This window comes from Haliotis rufescens, unplaced genomic scaffold, assembly GCF_023055435.1.
Source record: "Haliotis rufescens isolate VD_foot unplaced genomic scaffold, xgHalRufe1.0.p SCAF_2, whole genome shotgun sequence".
Taxonomy (NCBI): Eukaryota; Metazoa; Mollusca; class Gastropoda; order Lepetellida; family Haliotidae; genus Haliotis; species Haliotis rufescens.
The window spans coordinates 2,506,565-2,522,628 of record NW_025963890.1 but is presented as its reverse complement, the minus strand read 5'-3'; the positions used below and the strand labels follow the sequence as shown (position 1 = coordinate 2,522,628).

Here is a 16,064-nt window from a genome sequence, read left to right as displayed (position 1 = left end):
GAAAGACGATGTGTCAGCTGAAGACTGAAAGCGGATGCAATATCGATGTTCTGACCCAGGCGTCTTTTATACATACCCCATTAGTAGGCGACCAATCAGATTGTGTTTGAGAATAATAGAAACGTAACCATTGTAATTGTAATAAATATACCCTTCTAATGTATTATATTGCATAACAACCTTTCATGCGTACATGTGGAAGAATGTGTCACAGTCGGGGGTGATCTGCACTGATCTCTCTTTCCCCTAGAAGTAAGTACCCCCTACCCCCGTTCCCGAAGCAAGGACAACGCCACGTGGTATGGTGCCGGAGAATGGGGAAGCGCTTCTCGAGCTGACGAGCATGAATGCAAGAATGTGATGCTGGTAATAAATTAAGTTAAATGAATATATCAGCATTATTGGGAAATGCATAGATTCTAAAATCCATACAACGCTTACTACTCATCAGTTATAAAGCATTGTAAAGTTATATCCAAACTTCCTGGAAGAAATGCAGTGTGTAATAAGGATTGGACCCAGAAGTAAAATATCTAACGAATGTACAGAATGTAACACCCTGATATTGCTTGTTCTCGCCGTGCAAAGTAGTTGTGTTGGCTTTACTTGCCCTTTAAACTGTGAATATTCATATTTCAGAGGGAGTTGTAATCTTTTCGACTTTCATTGATAATCTGGATGATAAAACGTATGTCAACATAGAGATGATGGAAGATCATTCTTAGGTGCAGATAACGATTTTATTGATGAAGTTAAGTGGCTTTTTGCATGAGAAAAATAGAATTTCCTAAGTATTTATATATCAGAAATAATATGCTAAACAACAAGTGACAGTAATAATGCTAATATTTCTCACCATCAAGCTTGTATATATGTTTGACACTGTTCCCACCGTTGTGATGTGTATGTGTATATATGTTTGACACTGTTCCCACCTTTGTGATGTGTATGTGAATATATGTCTGACACTGTTTCCACCTTTTTATGTGTATGTGTATAAATGTTTTACACTGTTCCCACCCTTGTGATGTTTTTTTGCGCATATATGTGGGACACTGTTCCCACCCACCTTTGTGGTGTATATGTGGGACACTGTTCCGACCTTTGTGATGTGTTTTGTGCATAGATGTTGAACACTGTTCCCACCCACCTTTGTGGTGTATATGTGTATATATGTGGGACACTGTTCCCACCCTCCTTTGTGGTTTATATGTGTATATATGTTTGACACTGTTTCCACCTTTGTGATGTGTATTGTGCATATGTGGGACACTGTTACCACCTTTGTGATGTGTTTTGTGCATATATGTTGAACACTGTTCCCACCAACCTTTGTGGTACACATGTGTATGTAAGTGGAACACTGTTCCCACCTTTGTGAAGTATATTGTGCATGTATGTAGAATATGCTCCCACCTTTGTGATGTGTATGTGTATGTATGTTTGACACTGTTCCCACCTTTGTTGTGTGCGATGTGCATATACGTGGGACACTGTTCCAACCTTTGTGATGTGTATATGTGTATACATGTGGAACCGTGTTCCCACCTTTGCGATGTGTATGTGTATATATGTATGGGACACTGTTCCAACTTTTGTGGTGTGCATGTGTATGTATGTGGGTACTGTGACCTTTTTGTGATGTGTATTGTATTGTATGTATATGGGACTGTTCACACCTGTATAATGTTTTCGTTCGTTTGTCCGTCCGTCCGTCCGTCCGTCCGTCCGTCCGTTCGTTCGTTCGTTCGTTCGTTCGTTCGTTCGTTCGTTCGTTCGTTCGTTCGTTCGTTCGTTCGTTCGTTCGTTTGTCCGTTCGTCCGTTCGTCCGTTCGTTTCAGCACCAATCAATCAATCAATCAATCAATCAATCAATCAATCAATCAATCAATCAATCAATCAATCAATCAATCAATCAATCAATCAATCAATCAATCAATCAATCAATCGAAAGGCCTTAGGCCCATGTACAAAGGTGTTGTCCTTAACAGTCACGATGTAACACAAGTAAATGACTCCTTGATGTTGTTACTGTAATTAACAAGACTTGCTTGAATTAGCAGATGTCATTTTTTTATATTTAATAGTCCCTTTTGACATGGAGGGGTATATCATTAAGATATTTTTTTGTAAATCTGCATACACAGGATACATTTATACAAAAATAGTTTCCTCAGCATATTTAACATCATGTAGATGTAACATATACGTAGATGACGGGGTACACCTTCCCTTCCACCAGTATTGTCATAGGATGGAAGTACTGCAATTCTCAACAAAGTAATTCTACGTCTTGTTTTGTTTTTTTAAATTTAGTATTAACTAGGAAAAGTCCAATTAAATAAGATTTTTTTAATATAATTGTATACATGCCCAAAGATGAACCGTTGTTGATATCAGTGAAACTGACTGAAAATAATCATTTTTGGCCAAGCTGTTAAATAAATGGACAATCAGTTTATATAATGACGGAAATATTTAGACATATTATAAAGTACCTAAATGCCCAAGGGACTGTAACATATACACGCCTACAAACTAAAAAGCTTGCGAAAATAAGGACTTAGAGTTCTCTTCTCGCGTCGAAGAATATCCCAACGAAAACGTAGAAGAACATGAATGATTCTGTATAATGTCACAGCAAATGAATAAAAACAAAATGCAAATTTCGTTATTACAACCGACAAAGTTATTTGTATAATATTAGATAGTTCCCTTGTTCGAGGAATGTATCCTTCAACATCTACATAAAGGAACAATATCCAATACATCTGCAGTCGTATAAAGAAACTTGTCATGTGAAACGTGTCTTAGTAACAATCTAGTGTGTAGGGTTACACCATGAAACATGGATGACAGCAACGGAGTAGTAATCGTTGTAGTATATGTAATTTAGCTGCCTCAAAAATAAGTTTTCAGTTTATTAACTGAACTTCATTGTTGCAAAAGTAATATGTTCACGTATTTTCTGCATACTGAAGGACATAATTGTACATACACTTTTACTTTAATGATTTGTTTTCATTATGCCCCGCCCAAATGAAGGTTTACAGGGGATGTGGAAAAGTGGTCCGTCCGTCACGTTTCGTTTCTGTTGTTAAACTAATACACCATTCAATATTTCTTCATGTAACGTTTGTGTGCAGATCAGGCATTGCACTGAAGTGGTTAAATAAAGGCATCAGATATGCTTCCACCGTTCTTTTTGTCTGTTTGTTTAAATTAATTAACATGCGCCCTTTGTAATATCGAAACCTTCATAGATCACGTGTAACCAATTAGTGTTCTGAAATGCATATAGATGGTGCCTCAATGCTTATTTCTGCTGTCCTTACGTACGGTAGCCCTGTCTCTTGTCAAGCTTGTTTGCGTTGTGGAGCAAATCGACTCACGGCAGCTAGTGAGCCCTTGCGGGATAGGTTCACTGCCCGGTAGAACCAGAGTCTAGTGCCCCTGTTAAACAACAGGCCCTTATTCCTCTGGTTGCTTTAATGACTTCAGTTCAATCAACCGTTCAATGGATTGTTGATGAGATCGTGTCCTTATGAACGAAAATGTTACTTCTACGACAGAACGTCAATCACATAGTCATATAGCAAATACACGAAGAAGTATTCAATTCCAATTGCTTTATTGCCCTCGTGTGTCCACAGAATCCTTACTACATCATCATAAATAATTTATCGGGTTCTTCTAAAAAAACAATTAATTTTAAATAAGTTATAGTATCATATATGTGGAGTGCCATAATGTGACCGAAGGTCACATGGTCATCAAGTTCTTTAAACATTATTCTCTAAAACATTTAGAAACACTTCCTGTGCACAATGGATGGGCCGGACTCATCGTACTCCTGCTTGCTGATCCACATCTGCTGGAAGGTCGACAAAGAGGCAAGGATGGAGCCACCGATCCAGACGGAGTATTTCCTCTCTGGGGGAGCGATGATCTTGATCTTCATGGTGCTTGGGGCAAGGGATGTGATCTCCTTCTGCATTCTGTCGGCGATACCAGGGAACATGGTGGTACCTCCTGAGAGAACAGTGTTGGCGTACAAGTCCTTACGGATATCAACATCGCACCTCATAATGGAGTTGAATGTGGTTTCGTGAATACCAACCGTTTCCATACCCAAGAAGGAAGGCTGAAAGAGGGCCTCTGGACAACGGAACCTCTCGTTACCAATGGTGATTACTTGACCGTCAGGCAACTCGTAGCTCTTCTCCAGGGAGGAAGATGATGAGGCAGTTGCCATTTCCTGCTCGAAGTCAAGGGCGATGTAGCACAGTTTCTCCTTGATGTCTCTGACAATTTCTCTCTCAGCAGTGGTGGTGAAGGAGTATCCACGTTCAGTAAGGATCTTCATGAGGTAATCAGTCAGGTCACGGCCAGCAAGATCCAATCTCATGATGGCGTGGGGAAGAGCATAACCTTCATAGATGGGGACAGTGTGGGTGACACCATCACCAGAGTCCAAAACAATACCCGTGGTACGACCAGAAGCGTACAGAGAGAGAACAGCCTGGATGGCCACATACATAGCTGGAGAGTTGAAGGTCTCGAACATAATCTGGGTCATCTTTTCACGGTTGGCCTTGGGGTTGAGGGGAGCCTCTGTCAGGAGGACGGGGTGCTCCTCTGGAGCCACTCGGAGTTCGTTGTAGAAGGTGTGATGCCAGATCTTCTCCATGTCGTCCCAGTTGGTGACGATACCGTGCTCGATTGGATACTTGAGCGTAAGGATACCTCTCTTAGACTGAGCCTCGTCACCGACGTAGCTGTCTTTCTGCCCCATACCGACCATCACACCCTGAAACAAGAAATTATTTGTCGTTATGTACGTGTATTCTACAGAGACAAAATGTAGGCGACTAGACTGCGATCTTTCGATAGTTTTTCTAATAATTCAATTATCACGTCACAATGTTACAATACTAAAGAGGATTATAAGGGGATCTTATCAAACACGCGGGGAAACTAAACATTTCAGGTCTTGAACCTCTATGCTACCATAGTGACAATAAACGGTGTTACCTGATGTCTAGGACGGCCGACGATGGAGGGGAAGACAGCTCTGGGAGCGTCGTCACCGGCAAAACCGGCCTTGCACATACCGGAGCCGTTGTCACAGACCAATGCAGCAACATCATCATCCATGGTTGTAGGTTGTTGTGTGAGAAACGGGAAAGACGATGTGTCAGCTGAACAGTGATGCAATATCGATGTTCTCATCCAGGCATCTTTTATACATACCCCATCAGTAGGCGACCAATCAGATTGTGTTTGAGAATAATAGAAACGTAACCATTGTAATTGTAATAAATATACCCTTCTAATGTATTATATTGCATAACAACCTTTCATGTGTACATGTGGAAGAATGTGTCACAGTCGGGGGTCATCTGCACTGATCTCTCTTTCCCCTAGAAGTAAGTACCCCCTACCCCCGTTCCCGAAGCAAGGACAACGCCACGTGGTATGGTGCCGGAGAATGGGGAAGCGCTTCTCGAGCTGACGAGCATGAATGCAAGAATGTGATGCTGGTAATAAATTAAGTTAAATGAATATATCAGCATTATTGGGAAATGCATAGATTCTAAAATCCAAACAACGCTTACTCCTCATCAGTTATAAAGCATTGTAAAGTTATATCCAAACTTCCTGGAAGAAATGCAGTGTGTAATAAGGATTGGATCCAGAAGTAAAATATCTAACGAATGTACAGAATGTAACACCCTGATATTGCTTGTTCTCGCCGTGCAAAGTAGTTGTGTTGGCTTTACTTGCCCTTTAAACTGTGAATATTCATATTTCAGAGGGAGTTGTAATCTTTTCGACTTTCATTGATAATCTGGATGATAAAACGTATGTCAACATAGAGATGATGGAAGATCATTCTTAGGTGCAGATAACGATTTTATTGATGAAGTTAAGTGGCTTTTTTACATGAGAAAAATAGAATTTCCTAAGTATTTATATATCAGTAATAATATGCTCAACAACAAGTGACAGTAATAATGCTAATATTTCTCACCATCAAGCTTGTATATAAGTTTGACACTGTTCCCACCTTTGTGATGTGTATGTGTATATATGTTTGACACTGTTCCCACCTTTGTGATGTGTATGTGAATATATGTTTGACACTGTTCCCACCTTTGTGATGTGTGTGTGTATATATGTTTGACACTGTTCCCACCTTTGTGATGTGTATGTGTACATATGTTTGACACTGTTCCCACCTTTGTGATGTGTAGGTGTATATATGTTTGACACTGTTCCCACCTTTGTGATGTGTATGTGTATATATGTTTGACACTGTTCCCACCTTTGTGATGTGTATGTGTATATATGTTTGACACTGTTCCCACCTTTGTGATGTGTGTGTGTATATATGTTTGACACTGTTCCCAATTTTGTGATGTGTATGTGTATATATGTTTGACACTGTTCCCACCTTTGTGATGTGTATGTGTATATATGTTTGACACTGTTCCCACCTTTTTGATGTGTATGTGAATATATGTTTGACACTGTTCCCACTTTTGTGATGTGTATGTGAGTGTATATATGTTTGACACTGTTCCCATCTTTGTAATGTGTATGTGTATACATGTGTGACACTGTTCCCACCTTTTGCGATGTATATGTGTATATATGTGGGATACTGTTCCCACCTTTGTGATGTATATGTGAATATATGTTGGACACTGTTCCCACCCTTGTGATGTGGTTCTGTAAATATGTGGGACTCTGTTATCGCCTTTGTGATGTGTATGTGTACATATGTGTGACACTGTTCCCACCTTTGTGATGTGGTTCTGTAAATATGTGGGACACTGTTACCACCTTTGTGATGTGTATGTGTATATATGTTTGACACTGTTCCCACTTTTGTGATGTGGTTCTGTAAATATGTGGGACACTGTTACCACCTTTGTGATGTGTATGTGTATATATGTTTGACACAGTTCCCACTTTTGTGATGTGTATGTGACTGTATATATGTTTGACACAGTTCCCACTTTTGTGATGTGTATGTGACTGTATATATATTTGACACTGTTCCCATCTTTGTTATGTGTATGTGACTGTATAAATGTTTGACACTGTTCCCAATTTTGTGATGTGTATGTGACTGTAAATATGTGGGACATTGTTACCACCTTTGTGATGTGTTTTGTGCATATATGTGGGACACTGTTCCCACCCACCTTTCTGGTACACATGTGTATATATGTTTGACACTGCTCCAAACTTTGTGATGTGTATGTGTATGTATGTTTGACACTGTTCCCACCTTTGTTGTGTGCAATGTGCATATATGTTTGACACTGTTCCAACTTTTGTGATGTGTATGTGTATACTTGTAGGACACTGTTCCCACCTTTGCGATGTGTATGTGTATATATGTGGGAATCTGTTCCAAACTTTGTGATGTGTATGTGTACAAATGTTTGACACTGTTCACACCTTTGTGATATGTATGTGTATGTATGTTTGACACTGTTCCCACCTTTGTTGTGTGCAATGTGCATATATGTTTGACACTGTTCCAACTTTTGTGATGTGTATGTGTATACTTGTAGGACACTGTTCCCACCTTTGCGATGTGTATGTGTATATATGTGGGAATCTGTTCCAAACTTTGTGATGTGTATGTGTACAAATGTTTGACACTGTTCACACCTTTGTGATAGGTATGTGTATAGATGTTTGACACTGTTCCCACCTTTGTTGTGTGCAATGTGCATATATGTTTGACACTGTTCCAACTTTTGTGATGTGTATGTGTATACATGTGGAACCGTGTTCCCACCTTTGCGATGTGTATGTGTATATATGTGGGAATCTGTTCCAAACTTTGTGATGTGCATGTGTATATATGTGGGTACTGTGACCTTTTTTGTGATAAGAATTGGAATGTATATATGTGGGACTGTTCACACCTGTGTAATGCGTTCGTTCGTTCGTTCGTTCGTTCGTTCGTTCGTTCGTTCGTTCGTTCGTTCGTTCGTTCGTTCGTTCGTTCGTTCGTTCGTTCGTTCGTTCGTTCGTTCGTTCGTTCGTTCGTTCGTTCGTTCGTTCGTCCATTTTTCCCAGCATGCACCCCTGGCGTAGGACTGTTATCGACAATCAACCAATCAACCAATCAACCAATCAACCAATCAACCAATCAACCAATCAACCAATCAACCAATCAACCAATCAACCAATCAACCAATCAACCAATCAACCAATCAACCAATCAACCAATGCGTTCGTCCATCCATCGATCAATTAATCAATCAATCAATCGAAATGCCTTAGGCCCATGTACAAAGGTGTTGTCACTAACAGTCACGATGTAAACGCAAGTGCATCCTTGATGTTGTTACTTTAATTAACAGGACCTCTTGAATTAGCATATTTCATTTTTTTTTTGTATTTAATAGTCCCTGTTGACATGGAGGGGTATATCATTAAGATATTTATTATGTAAATCTGCATACACAGGATACATGTATACAAAAATAGTTTCCTCAGCATATTTTTGCCACAGATGTAACATATACGTAGATGACGGGGTACACTTTCCCTTCCACCAGTATTGCCATAGGTTGGAAGTACTGCAATTCTCAACAAAGTAATTCTACGTCTTGTTTTTTTCAAATCTAATATTAACTAGGAAAAGTCCAATTAAATAAGATTTTTTGAAAAATAATGGTATACATGCCCAAAGATGAACCGTTGTTGATATCAGTGAAACTGACTGAAAATAATCATTTTTGGCCAAGCTGTTAAATAAATGGACAATCAGTTTGTATAATGACGGAAATATTTAGACATATTATAAAGCACGTAAATGCCCAAGGGACTGTAACATATACACGCCTACAAACTAAAAAGCTTGCGAAAACAAGGACTTAGAGTTCTCTTCTCGCGTCGAAGAATATCCCAACGAAAACGTAGAAGAACATGAATGATTCTGTTTAATGTCACAGCAAATGAATAAAAACAAAATGCAAATTTCGTTATTACAACCGACAAAGTTATTTGTATAATATTAGATAGTTCCCTTGTTCGAGGAATGTATCCTTCAACATTTACATAAAGGAACAATATCCAATACATCTGCAGTCGTATAAAGAAACTTGTCATGTGAAACGTGTCTTAGTAACAATCTAGTGTGTAGGGTTACACCATGAAACATGGATGACAGCAACGGAGTAGTAATCGTTGTAGTATATGTAATTTAGCTGCCTCAAAAATAAGTTTTCAGTTTATTAACTGAACTTCATTGTTGCAAAAGTAATATGTACACGTATTTTCTGCATACTGAAGGACATAATTGTACATACACTTTTACTTTAATGATTTGTTTTCATTATGCCCCGCCCAAATGAAGGTTTACAGGGGATGTGGAAAAGTGGTCCGTCCGTCACGTTTCGTTTCTGTTGTTAAACTAATACACCATTCAATATTTCTTCATGTAACGTTTGTGTGCAGATCAGGCATTGCACTGAAGTGGTTAAATAACGGCATCTGATACGCTTCCACCGTTCTTTTTGTCTGTTTGTTTAAATTAATTAACATGCGCCCTTTGTAATATCGAAACCTTCATAGATCACGTGTAACCAATTAGTGTTCTGAAATGCATATAGATGTACCTCAATGCTTATTTCTGCTGTCCTTACGTACGGTAGCCCTGTCTCTTGTCAAGCTTGGTTGCGTTGTGGAGCAAATCGACTCACGGCAGCTAGTGAGCCCTTGCGGGAGTGGTTGACTGCCGGGTAGGTTATCTCCCAAAACCCCTACATCCCATTTCCCCTACAACCCAGTTCCCCTACAATTAGTTAAAACAACACGCGGCATTTACCTGTCTGGCATTATGAACTCACCTAAAGGAGAGATTAAGGTCTGGAGTAGAGGTAGTAGAAATGAAAGGGGTAGAGCTTTAGGTTCAAGCTTGTTTGCGTTGTGGAGCAAATCGACTCACGGCAGCTAGTGAGCCCTTGCGGGATAGGTTCACTGCCCGGTAGAACCAGAGTCTAGTGCCCCTGTAAAACAACAGGCCCTTATTCCTCTGGTTGCTTTAATGACTTCAGTTCAATCAACCGTTCAATGGATTGTTGATGAGATCGTGTCCTTATGAACGAAAATGTTACTTCTACGACAAAACGTCAATCACAACTCATATAGTCATATAGTAAATACACGAAGAAGTATTCAATTCCAATTGCTTTATTGCCCTCGTGTGTCCACAGAATCCTTACTACATCATCAGAAACAATTTATCGGGTTCTTCTAAAAAACAAATAATGTTAAATAAGTTATAGTATCATATATGTGGAGTGCCATAATGTGACCGAAGGTCACAAAGTCATCAAGTTCTTTAAATATTATTCTCTAAAACATTTAGAAGCACTTCCTGTGCACAATGGATGGGCCGGACTCATCGTACTCCTGCTTGCTGATCCACATCTGCTGGAAGGTGGACAGAGAGGCAAGGATGGAGCCACCGATCCAGACGGAGTATTTCCTCTCTGGGGGAGCGATGATCTTGATCTTCATGGTGCTCGGGGCAAGGGATGTGATCTCCTTCTGCATTCTGTCGGCGATACCAGGGAACATGGTGGTACCTCCTGAGAGAACAGTGTTGGCGTACAAATCCTTACGGATATCAACATCGCACCTCATAATGGAGTTGAATGTGGTTTCGTGAATACCAACTGTTTCCATACCCAAGAAAGAAGGCTGGAAGAGGGCTTCTGGACAACGGAACCTCTCGTTACCAATGGTGATGACTTGGCCATCGGGCAACTCATAGCTCTTCTCCAGGGAGGAAGATGATGAGGCAGTTGCCATTTCCTGTTCGAAGTCAAGGGCGATGTAGCACAGTTTCTCCTTGATGTCTCTAACGATTTCTCGCTCAGCAGTGGTTGTGAAGGAGTATCCACGTTCAGTAAGGATCTTCATGAGGTAATCAGTCAGGTCACGGCCAGCAAGATCCAATCTCATGATGGCGTGGGGAAGAGCATAACCTTCATAGATGGGGACAGTGTGGGTGACACCATCACCAGAGTCCAAAACAATACCCGTGGTACGACCAGAAGCGTACAAAGACAGAACAGCCTGGATGGCCACATACATAGCTGGAGAGTTGAAGGTCTCGAACATGATCTGGGTCATCTTTTCACGGTTGGCCTTTGGGTTGAGGGGAGCCTCTGTCAGGAGGACGGGGTGCTCCTCCGGAGCCACTCGGAGTTCGTTGTAGAAGGTGTGATGCCAGATCTTCTCCATGTCGTCCCAGTTGGTGACGATACCATGCTCGATTGGGTACTTGAGAGTGAGGATGCCTCTCTTGGACTGAGCCTCGTCACCGACGTAGCTGTCTTTCTGTCCCATACCGACCATCACGCCCTAAAACACGAAATCATTTGTCATTATTTACGTGTAATCTACAGAGACAAAGATGGGCGACTCGGTTGTGATCTGTTGAAAGCTTCTCTAATAATTCAATTATCACGTCATCGTGTTACAATACTTAACTGTATTATAATGCCTTCTCAAACACCCAAGTAAACTAAATATTTCAGGTCTTGAACCTATTTAAATTCATATTAACAATAAACGGTGTTACCTGATGTCTTGGGCGTCCGACGATGGAGGGGAAGACAGCTCTGGGAGCGTCGTCGCCGGCGAAACCGGCCTTGCACATACCGGAGCCATTGTCACAGACCAATGCAGCAACATCATCATCCATGGCTGTAGGTAGTTGTGTGAGAAACAGGAAAGACGATGCGAGTCAACAGAAGACTGAAAGCGGATGCACTATCGAGGTTAACATCCAGGCGTATTTTATACATCCCCCATTAGTAGGCGACCAATCAGATTGTGTTTGAGAATAATAGAAACGTAACCAATGTAATTGTAATAAATATACCCTTCTTATGTATGATATTGCATAACAGCCTTTCGTGTGTACATGTGGAAGAATGTGTCACAGTCGGGGGTCATCTGCACTCAGCTACCGAAGGCGAGCTGATCACTCTTTTCCCCTAGAAGGAGATAGCCCCTTCCCCTATCCGCGAAGCAGGTAGAGCGCCACGTGGTATGATGCCGGAAAATGGGAAGCGCTCATTGAGTTGACGAGAATGTATGTAAGCTTACCATGCTGGTTTGATAAATATGTTAAGTTAAATGCATATGTCAGCATTATTGGGAAATGCATAGCTTCTAAAATCTTTTCAACGTTTCGTTAGTTATAGAACATTGTAGTGCTAAATCCAGAATTCAGAGACGAAATGCAATATTTAGTTAGGATTGGGTCCAGAAGTAAAGTATCGAAAGAATGTACAGACTGTCATTCTCTGCTATGCTTGTTCTCACCGTGCAAAGTCTCTATGTTGACTTTAATTTTTCTTTAAACTGTGAACGTTTACTTTCAGAGAGAGGTGTAATCTTTTCGACTTTCATTGATAATCTTCATGTTGAAAACGTATGTCAAAATTGAGACGATGGAAGATCGTGAAATATTAGCATTTTTTCTTGGTGCAAGTAACGATGATATTGATGAATTATGTGGGACACTCTTCCCACATAGACCTTTGTGATGTGTTTGTGTATATAGCGTTGGCCACTGTTGCCACCTTTGTGGTGTGTTTGTGTATATATGGAGGACACTGTCAGCGCCTTTATGATGTGTATGTGTATATACCGTGGAAAGTCACATTCATTGATTCCTTCCTTCCTTCGCCGAGCCCACTGTTTACGACCCTCTTGAATATCAATCAATCAACTTCAACAGTATATGGCCTGAAGCCCACGTACAAACGCGTTGTTTACAAATATATGAATATGAGAGTGAGCATGTCCAAAGATGAGCTATTGTTGGTGTCAGTGTTAATTGACTGTACATTAAGATCTCTTATTATCAACTGAGAAAAGCTGTTATTGTCCACATTTGGGGCTTACCTTACAAAAAGAAAAAAAAACATGAATAAAAATTTTTCTTGACATGTGAAGTGTTAGTTGATCGCCTTGCTTGGTCTATAAATTATGCATTTCATAGCATTGCTTGTGGTCCATTCATATAGGATTCAGAGCTATTTCGCAAATGGAATTTGTTTCGGCGGATAATCAAGTATGTTTATGACGTTGTATGAAAGAATATCTTTTAATTGATATTCTAATAACAAGCTGGTGAGTAACAACCTTGGTATAATGTATCAACGTATATCTATTTTAGACCTAGCGCACCTCTTCATGACTTGTATTTAGCACGCTTAGCTTGTATAAGCCTAGCGCACCTCTTCATGACTTCTATTTAGCACGCTTAGCTTGTATAAGCCTAGCGTACATGACCTCTATTTAGCACGCTTAGCTAGTATAAGCCTAGCTTACCTCTTCATGACCTCTATTTAGCACGCTTAGCTTGTATAAGCCTAGCGTACCTCTTCATGACCTCTATTTAGCACGCTTAGCTTGTATAAGCCTAGCGCACCTCTTCATGATCTCTATTTAGCACGCTTAGCTAGTATAGGCCTAACGCACCTCTTCATGACCTCTATTTAGCACGTTTAGCTAGTATAGGCCTAGCGCACCTCTTCGTGGCCTCTATTTAGAAGGCATATCTGGTATAGGCCTTACCCGCATGTCAACGACCTTCTACCCAGCATGCTTGTCTAGTATAGGTCGAGCGCACCAGTTCATGACCTCTTTCTAGCAGACATGACTAGTACAGGCGTACTTTACCTACAGAGGACTTTACCTTCTCTTCACGACAAGTACGGAAACATGGAATTGTAGGACGTTTCTCAATATTAATAATGTTTAACCATATTGCTAACCTTTCATCGCATGGTTAGCTAACCAAATGGTAATTAATTTCTGCTTAAGAATGTAACGGTTGGTTAGTTATTCATATGATGCTAAACATGGCCACTGATCTCTGACAATTTTCCGGTACGGGATGTTGATTTTTGTATTGTTTTTCCCGTCGTTACCCGGATGATATCCCAGAAATCTCGACTAGATCGCGACCTTTGCTGCGTCAACCGTAAGCGCATTTGTCGCTTTTATTGATAGTATAAGGACTGATCAAACTGATCTACAAAAATGAAATACACTTTTGTCTTGGAATTAATAAGGAAAAGTAGGCATCTTTGGGTAATGGTGACGAACTTTTGAAAGGTCTCTCGGTTGGTATTTGTATTTTGATTTATAACACAAACTAATGGTTTCACCTCAGCCTTGCGTATCCTTTCGTGTGTATATGTCACGGTCAGTGTGTAAAATGACTGGGTTTTTTCAATGAGGCAATATAGAGCGCCGAAATATTTCAGTCCTTTACAAATTGACTGAACAATAATCATTTTGAATCAATCATAATGTAAAATCACTAAAATATTTGACCATTTTATAAATTGCCTATCTGACTGAGTGAATCACATTTTACGCTATGACTGTACCATATACACGCCTTCAAACGAAAAGGCTTGTGAACACAGCGACTTAGTGTTGTCTGCCTCGCATCGAAGCACCTCCCAGCGGTAACATGAAGGAACTAGAATGATTCTGTTTAATACTACAGCAAATGAATGAAAACAAAATGCAAATATCGTTGTTACAACCGACAAGGTTATATTTATAATGTTAGGCAGTTACATTGTTCTAGGAATGTCTCCGTGAATATCCCCACCAAGGAGGTCAGTCCCAATCATCTGCAGCTGTACCAAGAAACGTATTCCATGTCATGAGTGTTTGTAATAATCTAATGAGGGAGAGGGTTGGTGTTTTCAGACGCGCTTTCCGTATTTCGCCATTTAGGCCAAGTTTGTTTCGGGTATTTCACAAAGGTGTCAAGTCCTATTGGTCAGCTGAGACAGCAGCCGTGATTACAGGCTAATCCTTTGAACAAAGTATGTTGTTTTTACATGGGCACTTCACGTCCAGATATGGGTGTATTCTGTCTGCTTTAGTAAACCTACATACATGTACATAAGCACTAGCTTTTGAATAATCAACTGTGCGAGACAACAGTGATTAATCAATCAACGTATTATCGGTTAATCCTTTGATCAATGTATTTTGCAACTCTACTGATTATTCCTCTCTTGCTGCGCTGCCACGTGCTTATTACGTAGCGTGTAATACAATCATCGCATCAGACCTGGATTTATAACCCAATCGTATACCTCGTTCACATGCGCCTCTATACATATGTGTGTAGAAATACATACGTGAGTATACTTGTCATGTGAACGCGTTTACTCTTGTGTGTATATTTACACCAGGAGCAAATTTGCAGCATGTCTGGAGCAGGTGCAAATGTAAATGTAAATTGTGTATATGTTGCAAAGTGAACGTTTATGTCAACGTAAGAGGATGATCTAAATAATATCTGTTCTTTTGCCAACACCAAACAAGTTGTCAACAATTGCCAACTTTTATGCGTATTTTCAGAGTTGAGCGGACGGTGTTTTCTTTTGGTTTTAGGGAGTCAAAACTTTGTGTACAAATTAAATCAAACACATGTTGCTTCATGCGAAAACTTTCGGCGAATTAACTCTCTTCTCATTCAACTTTGATTCGAAAAAAACCTGTTTTGTGTTTAAAGTCGTGAACAGACTGACGATTATGTGTGCCTTACATAATTTACATACTTTATTTACACACGTAAGATGTTTTTCATGTGAACACATAGTACATTTACATATACGCACGTATGTATAGTTACACATGTGTAAAATTACTTACGTTAGTAAATGTTGTGCATGTGAACAATTACCCCCAGACACCAGCAATGCCAAATGGGAACCTAATTATACCTTTTATTATACCTGTAATAAAATCATTAACCGAGCGTCAAGTGAATGACGACAAATACACAGGTGTAGGGTTGGTAACCTCCCAAAACCCCTACATCCCATTTCCCCTACAGCTTAAGACAACAAATTCACGGTCCATGGCACTGCTAAACCCTAGTCTGTTACCTATTTCATACAATGGAACAACCCAATACGATATTATTCAAAATGCATTATACATTATAATAATATGTTCATTTTTCCAAATTTATA

At 40.0% G+C, this 16,064-nt stretch overlaps 1 protein-coding gene across 1 annotated transcript; it reads right to left on the bottom strand.

The window, feature by feature from the left end:
* Positions 1 to 3,614: 3,614 nt before the first annotated feature.
* LOC124114135 (actin, cytoplasmic-like) lies at positions 3,615 to 11,809 on the bottom strand. Its single transcript, XM_046474698.2, has 3 exons — positions 11,624 to 11,809; positions 10,659 to 11,403; positions 3,615 to 4,542 (listed from the first exon to the last, which is right to left on the bottom strand). Exons 1-3 carry the CDS (start codon positions 11,744 to 11,746, stop codon positions 3,806 to 3,808), a joined length of 1,605 nt encoding a protein of 534 aa, XP_046330654.1. The 5' UTR covers positions 11,747 to 11,809; the 3' UTR covers positions 3,615 to 3,805.
* Between the last annotated feature and the right edge of the window lie 4,255 nt (positions 11,810 to 16,064).